Source organism: Castor canadensis, chromosome 14, assembly GCF_047511655.1.
Source record: "Castor canadensis chromosome 14, mCasCan1.hap1v2, whole genome shotgun sequence".
In the NCBI taxonomy this organism is placed as follows: Eukaryota; Metazoa; Chordata; class Mammalia; order Rodentia; family Castoridae; genus Castor; species Castor canadensis.
This window is the reverse complement of record NC_133399.1, coordinates 55,899,346-55,917,522: the sequence shown is the minus strand read 5'-3', so window position 1 is coordinate 55,917,522 and position 18,177 is coordinate 55,899,346. Positions and strand designations below refer to the sequence as shown.

The following is an 18,177-nucleotide window of genomic DNA, read 5'->3' as shown; positions in this document are numbered from 1 at the left end:
ACCTGAAAATGAATGACTGTAGTCATATAGGCCAATTCTGGATGGTCGTACAGGAGAGGAGTAGATGAAAATTCTCACAATGAGCAGAATTTTGAAGAGAGTACTGGTTGTTCATGTTGCCTGGAAGAGGCCAGCAATGGATATAGGAGCAGGAGCCAATGATTTGGCAGGGTAGCCAGGGATTTGTAAGTAACATGACTATAAAATTGTGACAATGTAGTCTTGGAAAGACCAGGTGGCTGATGGAAGCTGAAACAAGCACTAAGTGAAGACATTTGTGTCTTGTGAGTACTCTCAGAATATAACTATTTGTGTGACACAATTCAACAAATAACAGATTGACTCTTAATAGTCCTGGCTCCTGTGATTAAATGAGTAAAATTAATTACAACAGGATTAAAATTATAATGGGAAAACTACACACAGGAAAGAAGGATTGGGTTACCCCATAGGCAAAGAACTCCAACTAGCCACTAAGAACACAAGGAAATATGGTGTATGATAAGTGTAAGAACACACTTGTAATAGGAACTATGACCATGTGAAAGATGCAGAATGAGAACAGTAACAGTTATGAGTATGCTTTTATTTTAATAAGAACATATTTGTGTACATATTAACCAATTCTTTTCTCTCTTACCTCTTCCAGTTTCTTTTTTTTATTATTATTCATATGTGCATTCAAGGCTTGGGTCATTTCTCCCCCCTGCCTCCACCCCCTCTCTTACCACCCACTCCGCCCCCTCCCTCTCCCCCCCACCCCCTCAATACCCAGCAGAAACTATTTTGCCCTTATTTCTAATTTTGTTGAAGAGAGAGTATAAGCCATAATAGGAAGGAACAAGCGTTTTTGCTGGTTGAGATAAGGATAGCTATACAGGGCATTGACTCACATTAATTTCCTGTGCGTGGGTGTTACCTTCTAGGTTAATTCTTTTTGATCTCACCTTTTCTCTAGTTCCTGGTCCCCTTTTCCTATTGGCCTCAGTTGCATTTAAGGTATCTGCTTTAGTTTCTCTGTGTTAAGGGCAACAAATGCTAACTAATTTTTTAGGTGTCTTACCTATCCTCACCCCTCCCTTGTGTGCTAAAGCTTTTATCCATGTGCTCAAAGTCCAATCCCATTGTTGTGTTTGCCCTTGATCTAATGTCGACATATGAGGGAGAACATATGATTTTTGGTCTTTTGGACCAGGCTAACCTCACTCAGAATGATGTTCTCCAATTCCATCCATTTACTAGCGAATGATAACATTTCGTTCTTCTTCATGGCTGCATAAAATTCCATTGTGTATAGATACCACATTTTCTTAATCCATTCATCAGTGGTGGGGCATCTTGGCTGTTTCCATAACTTGGCTATTGTGAATAGTGCCACAATAAACATGGGTGTGCAGGTGCCTCTGGAGTAACCTGTGTCACAGTCTTTTGGGTATATCCCCAAGAGTGGTATTGCTGGATCAAATGGTAGATCGATGTCTAGTTTTTTAAGTAGCCTCCAAATTTTTTTCCAGAGTGGTTGTACTAGTCTACATCCCACCAACAGTGTAAAAGGGTTCCTTTTTCCCTGCATCCTCGACAACACCTGTTGTTCGTGGTGTTGCTGATGATGACTATTCTAACAGGGGTGAGGTGGAATCTTAGCGTGGTTTTAATTTGCATTTCCTTTATTGCTAGAGATGGTGAGCATTTTTTCATGTGTTTTTTGGCCATTTGAATTTCTTCTTTTGAGAAATTTCTGTTTAGTTCACTTGCCCATTTCTTTATTGGTTCATTAGTTTTGGGAGAATTTAGTTTTTTAAGTTCCCTATATATTCTGGTTATCAGTCCTTTGTCTGATGTATAGCTGGCAAATATTTTCTCCCACTCTGTGGGTGTTCTCTTCAGTTTAGAGACCATTTCTTTTGATGAACAGAAGCTTTTTAGCTTTATGAGGTCCCATTTATCTATGCTATCTCTTAGTTGCTGTGCTGCTGGGGTTTCGTTGAGAAAGTTCTTACCTATACCTACTAACTCCAGAGTATTTCCTACTCTTTCCTGTATCATCTTTAGAGTTTGGGGTCTGATATGAAGATCCTTGATCCATTTTGAGTTAATCTTGGTATAGGGTGATATACATGGATCTAGTTTCAGTTTTTTGCAGACTGCTAACCAGTTTTCCCAGCAGTTTTTGTTGAAGAGGCTGCTATTTCTCCATCGTACATTTTTAGCTCCTTTGTCAAAGACAACTTGGTTATAGTTGTGTGGCTTCATATCTGGGTCCTTTATTCTGTTCCACTGGTCTTCATGTCTGTTTTTGTGCCAGTACCATGTTATTGCTTTGTAATATAGTTTGAAGTCAGGTATTGTGATACCTCCTGCATTGTTCTTTTGACTGAGTATTGCCTTGGCTATTTGTGTCCTCTTGTGTTTCCATATAAATTTAACAGTAGATTTTTCAATCTCTTTAATGAATGTCATTGGAATTTTGATGGGAATTGCATTAAACATGTAGATTACTTTTGGGAGTATCGACATTTTTACTATGTTGATTCTACCAATCCATGAGCATGGGAGATCTCTCCACTTTCTATAGTCTTCCTCAATCTCTTTCTGCAGAAGTGTATAGTTTTCCTTGTAGAGGTCTTTCACATCTTTTGTTAGGTTTACACCTAGGTATTTGATTTTTTTTGAGGCTATTGTAAATGGAATTGTTTTCATACATTCTTTTTCCGTTTGCTCATTGTTAGTGTATAGAAATGCTAATGATTTTTCTATGTTGATTTTATATCCTGCTACCTTGCTATAGCTATTGATGATGTCTAGAAGCTTCTGAGTAGAGTTTTTTGGGTCTTTAAGGTATAGGGTCATGTCGTCTGCAAATAGGGATATTTTGACAGTTTCTTTACCTATTTGTAGTCCTTTTATTCCTTCTTCTTGCCTAATTGCTCTGGCTAGGAATTTCAGTACTGTGTTGAATAGGAGTGGAGATAGTGGGCATCCTTGTCTGGTTCCTGATTTTAGAGGGAATGGTTTCAGTTTTTCTCCGTTAAGTATAATGCTGGCTGTAGGTTCGTCATATATAGCTTTTATAATGTTCAGGAACTTTCCTTCTATTCCTAGTTTTCTTAGAGCTTTTATTATGAAATGGTGTTGAATCTTATCAAAGGCTTTTTCTGCATCTATTGAGATGATCAAGTGGTTTTTGTCTTTGCTTCTGTTAATGTGGTTTGCTACTGTTAATGTGGTTTATTACGTTTATTGATTTTCGTATGTTGAACCACCCCTGCATCCCTGGGATGAAGCCTACTTGGTCGTGGTGAATAATCTTTTTGATGTGTTGTTGAATTCGGTTTGCCATTATTTTGTTGAGGATTTTTGCATCAATGTTCATTAAGGAGACTGGCCTATAGTTCTCCTTTTTGAAGGTGTCTTTGCCTGGTTTTGGGATAAGTGTAATACTGGCTTCATAAAATGTGTTAGGCAGTTTTCCTTCCCTTTCTATTTCATGGAACAGTTTAAGGAGGGTTGGTATCAGTTCTTCTTTAAAGGTCTGATGGAATTCAGCAGAGAATCCATCAGGTCCTGGACTCCTCTTTTTGGGGAGACTCTTGATTGCTGCTTCAATTTCATTTTGTGTTATAGGTCTATTTAGGTGATTAATTTCCTTTTGGTTCAGTTTTGGATGGTCATATGTATCTAGAAATCTGTCCATTTCTTTAAGATTTTCAAATTTATTTGAATATAGGTTCTCAAAGTAGTCTCTGATGATTTCCTGGACTTCCATGGTGTTTGTTGTTATCTCCCCTTTTGTATTCCTGATTCTACTAATTTGGGTTTTTTCTCTCCTCATTTTAGTCAGGTTTGCCAGGGGTCTATCGATCTTGTTTATTTTTTCAAAGAACCAACTTTTTGTTTCATTAATTCTTTGTATGGATTTTTTGGTTTCTATTTCGTTGATTTCAGCTCTTATTTTTATTATTTCTCTCCTTTGATTTGTTTTGGGATTTGCTTGTTCTTGTTTTTCTAGGAGTTTGAGATGTATCATTAGGTCATTGATTTGGGATCTTTCAGTCTTTTTAATATATGCACTCATGGCTATAAACTTTCCTCTCAGGACTGCCTTAGCTGTGTCCCGTAAGTTCTGGTAGGTTATGTTTTCATTTTCATTGACTTCCAGGAACTTTTTAATTTCCTCTTTTATTTCATCAATGATCCATTCTTCATTAAGTAATGAGTTATTTAGTTTCCAGCTGTTTGCATGTTTTTTGTCTTTACTTTTGTTGTTGAGTTCTACTTTTACTGCATTGTGATCAGATAGTATGCACGGTATAATTTCTATTTTCTTATATTTGCTGAGACTTGCCTTGTGCCCTAGGATATGATCTATTTTGGAGAAGGTTCCATGGGCTACTGAGAAGAATGTATATTGTGTAGAAGTTATATGAAATGTTCTGTAGACATCAACTAGGTCCATTTGATCTATTGCATATTTTAGATCTTGGATTTCTTTATTGATTTTTTGTTTGGATGACCTAGCTATTGATGATAATGGGGTGTTAAAGTCTCCCACAACCACTGTGTTGGCGTTTATATATGCTTTTAGGTCTTTCAGGGTATGTTTGATGAAATTGGGTGCGTTGACATTGGGTGCATACAGGTTGATAATTGTTATTTCCTTTTGGTCTATTTCCCCTTTTATTAGTATGGAATGTCCTTCTTTATCTCATTTGATCAATGTAGGTTTGAAGTCTACTTTGTCAGAGATAAGTATTGCTACTCCTGCCTGTTTTTGGGGGCCATGTGCTTTGTAAATCTTCTTCCAGCCTTTCATCCTAAGCCTATGCTTATTTCTGTCAGTGAGATGGGTCTCCTGTAAGCAACAAATTGTTGGATCTTCCTTTTTAATCCATTTCGTCAAGCGGTGCCTTTTGATGGGTGAATTAAGTCCGTTAACATTAAGAGTTAGTACTGATAGGTATGTGGTGATTCCTGTCATTTAGTTGTCTTAGTTGTTTGAAGGTTTGATTGTGTGTACCTAAGTTGAGGTTACTCTCTACTGTCTTGCTTTTTCTTTTCCTGTAGTTTGGTGCTGCCTGTCCTTCCATGGTTATGTTGGGTTTCACTTTCTGTGTGCAGAATCCCTTGAAGAATCCTTTGTAGTGGTGGCTTTGTGGTCACATATTGTTTTAGTTTCTGCTTATCATGGAAGACTTTTATTGCTCCATCTATTTTGAATGATAGTTTTGCTGGGTAGAGTATCCTGGGGTTGAAGTTATTTTCATTCAGTGCCCGGAAGATCTCACCCCAAGCTCTTCTTGCTTTTAATGTTTCTGTTGAGAAGTCTGCTGTGATTTTGATGGGTTTACCTTTGTATGTTACTTGTTTTTTCTCTCTTACAGCCTTCAATATTCTTTCCTTAGTTTCTGAACTTGTTGTTTTAATGACGATATGTCGTGGGGTAGTTCTATTTTGATCTGGTCTGTTTGGTGTCCTGGAGGCCTCTTGCATCTGTATGGGAATATCTTTCTCTAGGTTTGGGAAATTTTCTGTTATTATTTTGCTAAATATATTACACATTCCCTTCACTTGCACCTCTTCTCATTCTTTGATGCCCATGATTCTCAACTTTGGTCTTTTGATGGAGTCGGTGAGTTCTTGCATTTTCTTTTCACAGGTCTTGAGTTGTTTCATTAATAGTTCTTTGGTTTTTCCTTTAATTACCATTTCATCTTCAAGTTCTGAGATTCTGTCTTCTGTTTGTTCTATTCTGCTGGATTGGCCTTCTGTTTTGTTTTGCAGTTCTGTTTTGTTTGTTTTTCTGAGGTTTTCCATATCCTGGGTGGTTTCCTCTTTAATGTTGTCTATTTTTGTCCTGAATTCATTTATCTGTTTATTCATCGTGTTCTCTCTTTCACTTTGGTGTTTATACAGTGCTTCTATGGTTTCCTTTATTTCTTCTTTTGCTTTTTCAAATTCTCTATTTTTGTTGTCTTGGAATTTCTTGAGTGTCTCCTGTACATTTTGGTTGACCCTATCCAGTATCATCTCTATAAAATTCTCACTGAGTACCTGTAGTATGTCTTCTTTTAAATTATTCTTGTGGGCTTCATTGGGTCCTTTGGCATAGTTTACCTTCATTTTATTGGAGTCTGGATCTGAGTACCTGTTTTCTTCATTCCCCTCTGGTTCCTGTACTAATTTTTTGCTGTGGGGAAACTGGTTTCCCTGTTTTTCTGTCTTCCTGTCATTGTCTTTGGTGTTGTTACTGTCACTGTACTGTGTGCCATTAAGTATTTTCTAGCTTGTAATAATAACAATGGTAATATTTAGAATGGAAGGGTGAACTGAGACGGAAAGCAAGAAGTTTAAGAAATGGGAAAAACAAGTACACAGACTGGAAGGAGAAAACAGAACAAGGTATCAGACAAGAAGGTTTCAAAGGTATAAACAGGGAGTGTTAGTGTACTAATCGACAGTAAGCTGAACAGACATTAGAGAGACAGAGAGAGGATTGAAAATCAAAAATAAAAAAGAAAGATAAGAATAAAAATAAAAAATAAGTAAATGAAAGAAAAATCTATATATAAAAATGTATTAAAATAAAATGAAAAAATAGAAAATTTAAAAAAACCAAAAAACCTCCAAGTTCAAGTGCAATGAAGTTTCAGTCTTAATAATTTGGGTGTCCGTCTCAGTCTCCAATCCTGGAGATAGTGCCTCAGATGTTGTTCTGTAATTGTCTCATCAAAGGGAATGCATAAAGTAGAACAAAACTACACACACAAAAAAAAAAAAAAACCCCACCAAGTGTCCCAAGTTCAAATGCAATACAGTTTCAGTAAGTTTTTCAGCTTGCAGGTGTAATTCGGTTGTTCTCTCATCAAAGGCAGGGAGACAAAGAAAAAAAAAGAGTCTGGAGACAGTTCTGAGAATGGTATCTGCAGCTGTGGCTTGCTTGCCCGCTGCTGTCAGCCTGCTGTTTCTGGAGGCGTTATTTATGCAGATCTCAGGGGTGAGCTTAGCACTCACCTGGCCCTGCAGGCTTTGTTTACTCAGATTTCTCCTGTGCGTGAGTCTCTGCTACAAGCTTTCCCCTTTCCAAGCACACTGGGAAAGGTGACACTGCACCCATGTTCTCGGGCCTGCGTGTTTATTTACAGTTCATGTGGGAGGTGGGTCTTCCCCCCTCTCCTGTGCAGTTCTCCTCCCACCTCCACTTTTACAAGCTTTCCTGCTCCTGACTACTGGGCAGTGCTGCTGCTCCTGCCAGCCGCCATGTTTGTTTACAGCTCACGTGGGAAGTGGGTCTTCCCTCCTCTCCTGTGGAGTTTTCCTCCCTCCGCCACTCTCACAAGCTTTCCCGCTCCTGGTTGCTGGGCTCGCGCCCCTGCTCCCGCTAGAGGCTCTCTGGCCTGCCCTGCTTGTTTATTTATTGTCCCAGGAAGGATTCCCTTCCCCCAATCTTTGGTGCTCAGTGCACCCCACCCTCTTTCCCGTGTGTCTTTATTGCTCTTATTGCTTATTACTTAGTTTCTCTTTTTTCCCCGGGTGGAGGTCAGTCTGTCCAGGGAGCTATGCTGCTCTGGCCCAGGCTTGTCTGTGGGAGTACCACGGTACTGCAAGGCTCACCTGGTCTGCGTCTTCCCAAGCCGTCTGGGCGCCAGCAACTGGCAGCCCGGGGGCCCTCCTGGTTTCTCCGTTTAACATGAAGTGGAGATTCTCTGTGCCAGCTGGAGGTGTGGAGGGGTCAAAGTTATGCCTCTTCTCAGTGATTATGCCTGCAAAGTGTGTCTCCAGAGTCTCTCCAAGATTTCACTATAGGAGGTTCGCTTTCTGCTTCCTCCCTCTAGCCGCCATCTTGGAATCTCTTTCCAGTTTCTTATATGTATCTTAGTATTTAGGTCAAAGAATATTAATGAGGGAATATAACTTAGATAGAGGGACGTGAACTTCCTCCACAGATGGATAAAAGTTCTTTGTCTTCTTTTAAAGAGAAGGTTAGCATATTTTCAGTTGTTTGAAGGAGAGTTGCATTATTTTAGGTAAATGCTTGCTTTGCTGTTGTCTGTTTCTGGAATTTAAGTGTTAAAATAGTTGCATGTGGATTTGAAGTTTATAAGGGGTAGACTGCAGTAAATTTTAATCAAGTCAACTTGGCCTCTACTTTCCATGCAGGTCCCTAAGCTCCTCACCTCTGGAAATGATGGTTTCCAGAAATTTGGGGCTACCATTGGCCACAAGGCACATTTCATGTGTGAGAGCCAGAAGGCAAAAGCAAAGCCAAAGCCTTTTCTGTGTAGGACACTGGTGCAGGCAACAGGGCTGTAGCAGCTCACACATTGGCACCCACCTGCTGCCCCACCTGGACTCCAACTCTGGCTGATGTCCCCCTTCAGTGTGTCCAACTCCTGAGTGTTTAGCTCTGTGATGGCAAGAACTGCTCTGCACATCACCAAAGCTGGAGACTTGGCAATGATGGGAACTCATGGCTCTGGTTCATCTGTGTAGGTGCCAGTGCCCTTGCTTCCCCACCTCATGTACATTCTGTCTTCCCAATCGCCTGCCTGCTGGCCTCAGGCTGCAGCATCTGATGCAGAAGCCTCAACTCCCATAAACCTTCTCAGCAGTTCTTACCACCATATAAGATCAAATCCCCATGACAAAGTCCTTGTCCTATAATTTCGTGGTTCTGCCTGTTAGATTGTACTATGGCTGTTACCATGCTGGCCCAGAACCTTCACCTGCCAACTTTCATGGGCACTGGCAGGCTGTCCTAGCCATTAGAACTGTAAGAGGCTGTCAGTGGTGACAAACCTGCAAGATATCATACCTAGAATATTTTCACCGCCTTCACTCATTTGTTGATGTTTACCCCTGTGGATTTTATCTTTTAAATAGGTTAAAACATTGTTTATTAAAATTTCCCCATATTTTATAGCCAACAGGTAATCAAAGTTGCTCATCAGACCAAGAAAGCCAATATTTCTATCTTCCACTGATACAAGTCCAGCCAAAAGCAAAGACAATGGGCATGTTGTCAGTTCTCCAAAGGCTAGATAGGAAGAGGAATTGTCAGAGGCACCCAGCAGAGCCTGTGGGAGGAGAAGAGGGAGTGGCCACACACAGGCAAGAGAACAGACAACAAACCTTTCCTGAGAGCAGTCCATGGGTCACAGCCCAGTCTCCAGCAGAGCCAGGGAGGCAAGGAAAAGGAGAAGGTGGGTGGAAGTAGAGGTGAGGAGCTTAGGTACCTGCATGGAAAGTAGAGGCAATTTCTGTAGCATTCTGAGTCTGGGCCTGGAGTGGGAATATGCTTTCTGAAGTAGCACGAAAGAAAACAACTTCACACAGCTCAGCAGAGGAGAGGGCTACCCTGGGTGCTTGCAGTCAACGTGACATGAAGGATAGGTCCTATCAGCTCCAATTCTGTTAGCTATATCAGCCAAAAAAACAAGAGGAGACCAATCTCGCCTTTTCCAGGACTCTAAATTGGAAGGAAACAGAAGAGTTTATCTCATGATTTATCTCCTAATAATAACCACAGCTAGTGATAACAGTACCACCTGGCACGAGTCAGAAGACCTGTGCTTAGGATTTTACTCTGTTGTTAACTTTGTGGTTCTGAGTAAGTATGCCACAATTCTTGGCTGAGTCTCCATTTTAAATGAAAGGACTCTGAACTATGGCACCTCCTTGGCAGAGATGTCAAATGTCCTCCACACACTTGCCCGTCCAGCTAGGGACTGCACCTCCCAGACCCCCTTTGTGATTAGCTCTCTCTAGGGAAAGCTGAGTGGAGGTCACTGGATCACTTCCAGACCAAAATGGACAAGAAACAGATGTGCCTTTTAAAACTCTCTTCTATATCTTGGCACTCTGGGCAGCCTTGGAAACCACACGTCCAGAGCCTCCATCAATCATGCCCGTGTGGAGTGAGCCCAGGCATCATGACAGGACTTGACGTGAACAACCCCTCACTATGTTTAGCTAGTGAAAGTATGTTTATCTGTCAACCCAGCAGCATTAACAAACACCTAAGCTTATACTTATCACCAACAGTTTGTACTTGCTTTTAAATTTTTATTTTTTTTCTTAATTTTCCCTAAACAATGACAACCCAGGGAATAGGTCAGTTAGATATTTCCCCCATCTTAAGAATGAAAATTCAGAAATGTGAAACGATCCCCCAAAGTCACTGACAAGCTGGAAAGCCAAGAAGCAGGGGGCCTGGGCCAGACTGATAATGAGAAGCAGGGCCCTGGGTGTGATCCTGGTAACTTTAAGCAGTCCTTTAATATCCCCAGAATCCATTTCCTCAGTAATGAAGAAGGAACAATGAACAGTGTCAGTGTTTCACAGCTGCCATAAAAGGAGCGCATTACGTTGGTAACAGTGTCCAAGCACCGACGACACTTAGCCGGTAACAACAGCTCACAATGATTGACTGAGCACCTACAAGCTGTGTGCCAAGCGCTCCTCACCTCCTTACACCTACCAACTCAGCCCTTCGCCCAGTGCCCTGCACGTTACACACAGTTGTTCTATCCCTGCTTAAAGATGATGAGATTCAGGAAAGTTATTAATTGCCCCGACGTTGCATATCCTTAGTCTCGTTCCCCAGAAAGAAGAATTAGGAAAGAAAGGGTGAGGAGGGAGGAAGGAAGGACACAGTCATCACCCTGATTATCACTAAATGCCACTGCTTACCGCAGCAGACTGTCCTGCGAGAAGCTGCAAAAAGCGAGACTCCTGGCATCCATCTGGGGACGTGTGCTCTGAGTAGGGTCCCAGGGAAGTCGCAGGGCTGAAGACAAGAGGTGCCTGACGTGAGCATGAGGTGAGGCATGGAGTCCATGGGAGTCTGTGCAGAGATGGCTGGAACGAGAGATGGCTGAGTTTGAGAATGTCTGAAGTGGTGCCTAGCAGGTATATGCCAACCTAGGAACTCGTGGGGCTGGTTTGAGTTCACCATTTTTGTGAAAGATGTGGTTGTCATTCCTGACCCACCTCCGAGGCAAGGTGACTCTGTGAGTCAGGTATTTCTCCAAGGAAACAAGTCTACACAGACACACACACGTGTTCTCTTCCTTTCTGTGATCAATACTTGTATTTAAGGAATGGCTGGCCCAAGGCAGGGTACAGGTGTTGGCTATATTCATGAAGCCACAGCCTTCTGACTGGGACAGCTGTATGGGGACCCTCCAAGTCTCTGTCCTGTAACACTTCACTGTCTTTGTGACTAAGGATGTTAAGCATGGGTAGCATTGCATCCCACCACAGGGTGCCTACCAGGGAAAAGCAGGGACGTGCCCCACTTCTTCCCACCTCAGGGCCCTAAAACGAGCTTCTAGCCAGGTTGTGCCTTCCAATCCAGCAAGGGCAAAAAAATAGAAATAAAAGGTTTTGTTCTTTGATTCTGTAAGCAATAATACTTTCCCATTAAAACCACTTTATTCTACAGTAGAAAATTTGGAGGAAAAATGTACTTAAGAGATCTAAAGAAGAAATCTGTTGCTGCCCAGGGTCTCCCTTCTCCCCAAGACAACCACTGCTAACATTAGGATATATTCCTTTCTAGGCTTTTCTTTGTGAATGTCTAAATATAAATTGCATCTTTAAATATGTTGAATCATGTGATATACATATTTTATTACTCTGATTTTTTTCTCTTAATATTTTGCGATAAATACTTTATTGCCATTGCTTTTTCCAAAGACTTTCTTTACAGCTGAATAATATTTTGGGCATCCAGGGCATAATTTTTTATTATTATATATAATGCTATAATGGACATACTTAAATATAATTCTTTGATCACATTTTTGATTATTTTCTTTAGAAGATCCTTAGGAGAAGGATTACTGTTACAAATGATACAAACCTTCTTAAGAAAATCCTTATTGCCAAATTATTTCCAGAAATGGGAAAATTTACAATGCTGGTGCAAATGCATTGTAAACAAGTCAGTGTTTTAAAAACTTTCCAATTAGTGGGAGGAAATGTGTCCTTTGCTTGACTCACATTCCTTGAGTAGGGTTTGTTGTTTTAGGTTTCACTTTATGAAGTGTCTGGTCATTTTGTTGAGTCATGTTTGAACCAGGATATTAATATCTTTATTGACTAGATGTAACAAAGGCTACTTATTCTTTGTCAGGCTGATTGCAAGTATTTTCACCATTCACTTCATTTCACTCTTAATTTTTGTTACAAAGTATTTTTAAAACACAGATGTTTGGGTGTTATCTTTTTATTAGCATATAGTAATTGAGCAAAATGGGTTTTTAATGTCATTTTCATATATGTATACAATGTACTTTGATTACATTCACCCCTATTACTCTTTCCCCCCACCTTTTTCCTCTTCCCAAATAATCCCTGTTTGGAGTTTTGTTTGTTTGCATTATGTAGATCTAACACAAGTTACCTTTATAATTTATCCCATGGCTTTATGCTTATAAAGCTCTCCCCACCCCAAGATCAGCTTAATATGCTCCCATGTCTTCCAGAAGATCCTAAAATTGCAGTATATACAATTGGAAGAGCTGCCAGTCTTTCATTTTATAGATAATGAAACTCAGGCTAAAGCGGTAAACTAACTCAAAAACCAGACCACATAGCCAGTAAGTGGAAAAACCCAGGTTTTATTTTTTGATTAAGATATAATTACCACACAATAAAATGCATAAGTATTGACTATTCAATTTGATGGGCTTTGACAACTGCATGCACTCTTCTAACCACAACCCAACCACAATGCCGAACAGCCTTACCACTATCAGAAACCACCATCTGATGTCTTTCACAATAGGCTGTGTTTGCCTATATTTGGATTTTATAAAAATGGAATTAAAAAGTAAGTATGCTTTTGTGATTGCCTTCATTCACTTAACAAAACATTTGCAATTCAACCAGGCTGTTGTGTTTATAAGAAACTCATTCTTTTTCATTGCTGAGTAGTATTTCATTGTGTGAATATGCATAATGTATTTATTCTGGTTAAAAACATTTGGATAATTTATAATTTGAGGCTATTATAAAAAGGGCTGGGATGAATATTCTCATTGAAGTATTTATTTGGACATGTGACTTCACGTCTTTAGGAATAGAATTGCTAAGGCATTGGAGAGATGCATGATTAACTTTAGAACAAAGTCAAGCTAAAGTTTACTATCTGCCTCCAAAGTCCATGCCCCGAGTCACTGGACCACAGTGCCCCTCACAGAGCCATGCAGTAGGAGGCCACATGCAAGGCTACCTATTCCCTTTCTTGCTGTAGGAATGTGGGCAAGTGGATTCATTTCTCAGTGCCTTTTTCTGCATCTGCAGCAATTTCCCAGGGTTGTTGTGAAAATTAAATGAGTCAATACAAATAACGTGCTTAGAGTGGGCCTTGCACATGGTTCATTTTATTATTTTTGTATAAGAAAATATGTCTATAGGTAGTTTGTCAGATACTGGATTGAGAAACAGTTTTCTTAAAAACAGCAGGAGACTCCCTGTCCTATTCCTGTCCCCATGAGGGTAGGACTGCCCTCATGGCAGAAGGCTGCTCCTGCCCACAAATTCAGCTGGAAAATTCATCCCACAAATTCATCCCAGTGTCTGGATCTGGTAACCTCTGTGGTTCTTGTGCCCAGTTCTTGCACTTGCCCTTATCAGGCTCCATGCTGCTACTCAGAGTGTGGCCCCAGCCAGTCCCTCAGGACTCGTGCACTAGTTTTCAGCATTCCTTAACATCTGAGCAGATGCCATCCTGGCTCTACCTCTCCTCCATGTGGGCCACCAAACTGCCCCAGATTCCATCAGTATGGAGATTCCTGAAGTCCCAGTTTGGACTGGGATGCATTAGGAGCCTGACCTGTGCTGTTGAGACTGAACCCAAGAGCACTCTCCAATTGTGAGTCCTTCCCTGTTCATTCTAGAGCCCCATCTGACTCTGCCCTTCCTCCACTCAGCAGGAAGGAAAGGAAGCTTTTCTTCCTTGGACAGGGACGCTCCATAGGGTGGAGTCTAAGGATAGTTAGTATTCAGTAAGAATTATTAGTGCATTCAGGCAAAATATATTTACAAATAAAGATTCAGTACCCCTCCTCTCCTCTTACCTGCTAAAAAGGTTTCTGCCTCCCCCTTCTGGCTTTTGGTTATAAAGATCAAGAAAGAAAAGAGCCTAGAGAGGCTTTTTAGATTTCTTTGGAAAACAGGAGTGAAATACTCATCTATCAACAGGGTTATTTTTAGATAAATTGTATCTACAAATATGCAGATGAAATATATAATCTAATTTACCCTTATGCATGGACTTTGTTTATGCAATTAACATGCATAAATCACACAATATTCAGGTTTTTTTTTAATTTGGAGAGTGATGTCCACTTCCATATATCTGATAACATTTCAATAAAATTTGAAAACTGAAACTCATACTACCATTGTGATGGCTACATACTATATGGAAAGCAGTAGTAACAATACACGTATATATCACAGTGTGAAAATGGTAACTACCAAGTTCAGGATGTAGCTAATGAACTTAGGACCAAATTTCATGGATACATTGTTTATAGAGAATGACAACTGATTTGATCAGAGCTGGAAAGATTTATTCCTTCAGTATTTCCTGTGTCTGTTAGACACCAGGCACTGTTACAGGCACCAGGATACTTCAGAGCACACAGAAACGAACACCCTCACTTGCATTTTCCAACCCTGGGGCAAAAAGCCTGTTTTCCAGAGTCCAGATCACAGCTGATGAGGGCCTGGCACCCCGGGATGGGAAGAGACAGTCACCCCGGTAGAGTACACAGGCTGCTTCAGTGTGCAAAGCGCTGTGTCAGATGACCCAAAGACCTGAAGGGAGGGAGGGTGGTACATAGAACAAGAAAGAATGAGTTCTCTATGCCCAACCCTGTGGTAGAGCCAAAGCTCTGCAAAAATGGATGGCATATTCCCTGACCCCAAGGAACTCACACATCAGTTCTGACAACCATTCACCTAGCAGTTCATTCAACAAATACTTTCTGAATGAGCATGTGGAAATCCACGTTAGGTAACTTTGCATCCTAGCAGCTTAACAAGAATAGGATCTCCAGCCCACAGCAGAATGAAGCTGCTGTTTCGGGGCAGGGAGATGCAGAAAAGAGAGGCCCCCGACTCTGGACAGGATTAAGTGTGGGAGAGTTACGATGCGCACTTGTCTCTCCTTCAACACAAGTACCTGCATGGCTTTCCTTAAACACTGTTAATCCCCAGAGTCCCCATCCCTGGCTGGCTCAGGCCCCAGATCCAGCAGCTCATAGCCATAACTTTCCAAACTCAAAACATCCACTCAGAGAAAATAAATCTCTGATTCCAGAAGCCTGGTAAGGAGCATAGAAAGGCATGCCTGAAGTGCTGGCTGCTCCTGGGGCCTGAGTCCCTCTGAGGAAGCAATCAGTCTGAGCCAGAGACCTGGGTTGAAGTCTCAGCTCTGCTGCTAACCAGCTGGGCCTCGCTTTCTTCATTGGTTTGTGGAGAGGCTTAGATCTCCCAGGGGGACTCCAGCAGCACCCACTGGGTTTAGTTTTCTAGAGGGGCCAAAATGAAGTACCACAAACGGGGTGGCTTAGAACAACAGAACTGTATTGTCTCACATCCCTGGAGGCCGAAAGTCTGGAATCAAGGCGTTAGCAAGATGGATTCCTTCTGAGGGCTCAGGGGAAAATCTGTTCCACACCTATCTTCTGACTTCCGGTGGCTGATGCTTGGCTTGGGACACATACCTGAATCATGTTCAAGGGACATTCTTGTGTGTGTGTGTTTTCACAAGACATTCTTTCCAGAGGACATCAGTCCTTTTGGGCTAAGGGCCCATCGTATTGCAATACAGACTCATCTTAAATAATGATAACTGTAGTTAAATAACCTTATTTCTAATTTACATAATTTATTTTCAAATAAGGTCACAGTCCGAAGTCCTGGGGGCTAGGAGTTCAACCTATGGACTTTTGGAGAACATGATTCAACCATAACAACCATTATGAAGCTCTAATTTCTTCCCGCTGAGGGCCTGTAGGCAACCCTAAAATCCATCATCTTAATGGGGAATTCTGGAAAGAAAAAGGGCCCTACTGACAATTATGGCACACAGCAGGCACATCTGGGGCAGGACCTGGAAAACTGAGACATGTGTCCTTTGAGGGCCTGTAAGCGCACAGAGGCACACAACACAGGGTCATTGCGAAACCAGGAAGAAAACCTCACCCAGGTGAAGCGAGCAGTGGGGAGAGAGGAAAGGCAGTACCGGGATGAGGGGTACGGGAAGCTCACACCTAGGCACTAGTTGGAGGAAAGCCCACTTCTAGCAGGACATCTTTCTAATTAATATCTGAATAGGAGCTCAGGCGGGGACTGGACTGTGGGGGTGTGCAGAACTGTGTACTATGCGGGAACACCTGTCCCCAGCGGTGAATAGTTAGCCCACCGCTAGTGATGAAGCTCCCTAGAGCGACCGGCATTCAGAAAAGGGGGCGTGAGGGTGTTGTACAATAATCAAGACATTGAGAGGTCACAAGGCCAGTGGAGCAAAGGTCAAGTGGAGAGGAAACCAGCCTGAGCAAACACAGCCTCACAAAATGAACTTAGACGTGTTCCCTCTAGTTTCTGTATTTTTGTGGGATTGGTTTAATTTCTTCCTTAAATGTTTTTAATCAGTTCTCCATGAAGCCACCTGAGCCCGCAATATTCTCTGTGGGAAGGTTTTTAATTATTGATTTAGTCTCATTCATTGATTTGAATCTGTTCTATATTTTTATTTCTTGAGTCAGTTTTGGTGATTGGTGCTTTTCTAGTGCACTGCCTCTTTTATAGAGTGTCAAGTTTATTGGCGTAGTTTTTAATACCATATCCTACTAATACCTTTGGGGTTTTTCATGATGTCTTCTTTTTCATTCTAGATATTGGTAATTTTGTCTTCTCTCTTGTGTTCTTGCTTGACCCAGGTAACAGTGTATCAATCTTATTGTTCAAAGAACTAACCCCTGGGTTCACTGATAGTTCACTACATTTCATCCTTTTCATTTTGTCAATTTGAGTTGTTATTTCTTCCCTTCTACTTATTTTGGGTTTCATCTGCTCTTCTTTTTTCTTGATGTTTTTTTCTTGGGGGGGGCAGTAGTGGGGTTTGAACTCAGGTCTCGCTACACCCTGCTCACTAGGCAGGCGCTCTACCACTTAAGCCATGTCTTCAGCCCTTTTTTGCTCTCGTTATTTTGGAGATAGGGTCCCACTTTTCATCTAGGACTTCCTGGACATGATCCTCCTATTTTAGGCTTCCCACCATAACTGGGATGACAGGCATGCACTGCCATACCCAGATTTTTTTCTTTGAAATGGGATCTCCCGAACTCTTTTGCCTAGAACTGAAATTGTCCCTAAGTAACTGGGATTACAGGCATGGCCACCAGTGCCTGACTTTTCTAGATTCTTTAAGTGTGTTTTTTAGATCCTCTTTCTTTGTGTATTTAAAACTATAGGTTTCCCTCTAATTAATACTTTTGCATACTAGAAATTTTGATATTTTGCAGCTTATTTTCATTCAATTCAATTTTACCTGATTTCCCTTGTAACTTCTTTCAGGAGCATCTCTTTCATAGACAGCACTATCAAGTCCTACTTTTTATACAGTCTGACCATCTATGTATTCACTGGTGTGCGTAGGCTAGTTCCTTGCTGAAATTAATGGCATGATTAGGTTTAGATCTGTAAGCTTGTTATCTGTTTTCTAGTTATCTCACCTGAATTTTGTTTATTGTTGTTGCTTGAATTTTTTTCACCTTCTTTTCACTCTTTTCCTGCCTTCTTCTTAGGTAGCTAAAGTATTTTTTAATTATCTATCTCCTCAGTTAGTTTCTCAGATATGCCTCTTTGTGTAATGTTTTTAGCCAATGCTCCAGTGTTAACAGTTTACCTTCAAATATTAGATCATGGTTTACATAAGTTTAAAAACCTTACACCGTGTACCTTCATTTTTACCTTCCTCTTCTTGTGCTATTGCTATCATACATTTTACCTTTATATATATTATAAACTTCACAATTTCACCTTTATATATATATTATAAACTTCACATTGTGAGTCAAGATTCTTTTAAAGAAAATTTTAAACGAAGAAAGTGCCTTTTATATTTAATCATATGTTTTCCATTCGTGGCACATTTCA

The 18,177-nt window shown here is 40.9% G+C and overlaps 1 protein-coding gene across 3 annotated transcripts in view; it reads right to left on the bottom strand.

Annotated features, from left to right (window-relative positions):
* Nucleotides 1-18,177, bottom strand: part of Sfrp1 (secreted frizzled related protein 1) — a 136,675-nt gene that overhangs the window by 59,627 nt on the left and 58,871 nt on the right. The window contains exons 3-4 of one of the 3 annotated variants that reach the window (XR_012441436.1): nucleotides 10,690-10,857; nucleotides 9,234-9,466 (exon numbers count right to left, since the gene is read on the bottom strand). Coding sequence is in view for 2 of the 3 variants with exons in the window: in XM_074054612.1 (XP_073910713.1) it covers nucleotides 9,351-9,466; nucleotides 10,690-10,857 (284 nt within the window). In the remaining variant the exon portion in view is untranslated. Of the gene's footprint in view, nucleotides 1-8,822; nucleotides 9,467-10,689; nucleotides 10,858-18,177 lie in introns of those variants that run through there. The other 2 variants (XM_074054612.1, XM_074054611.1) reach the window with 2 other exon arrangements.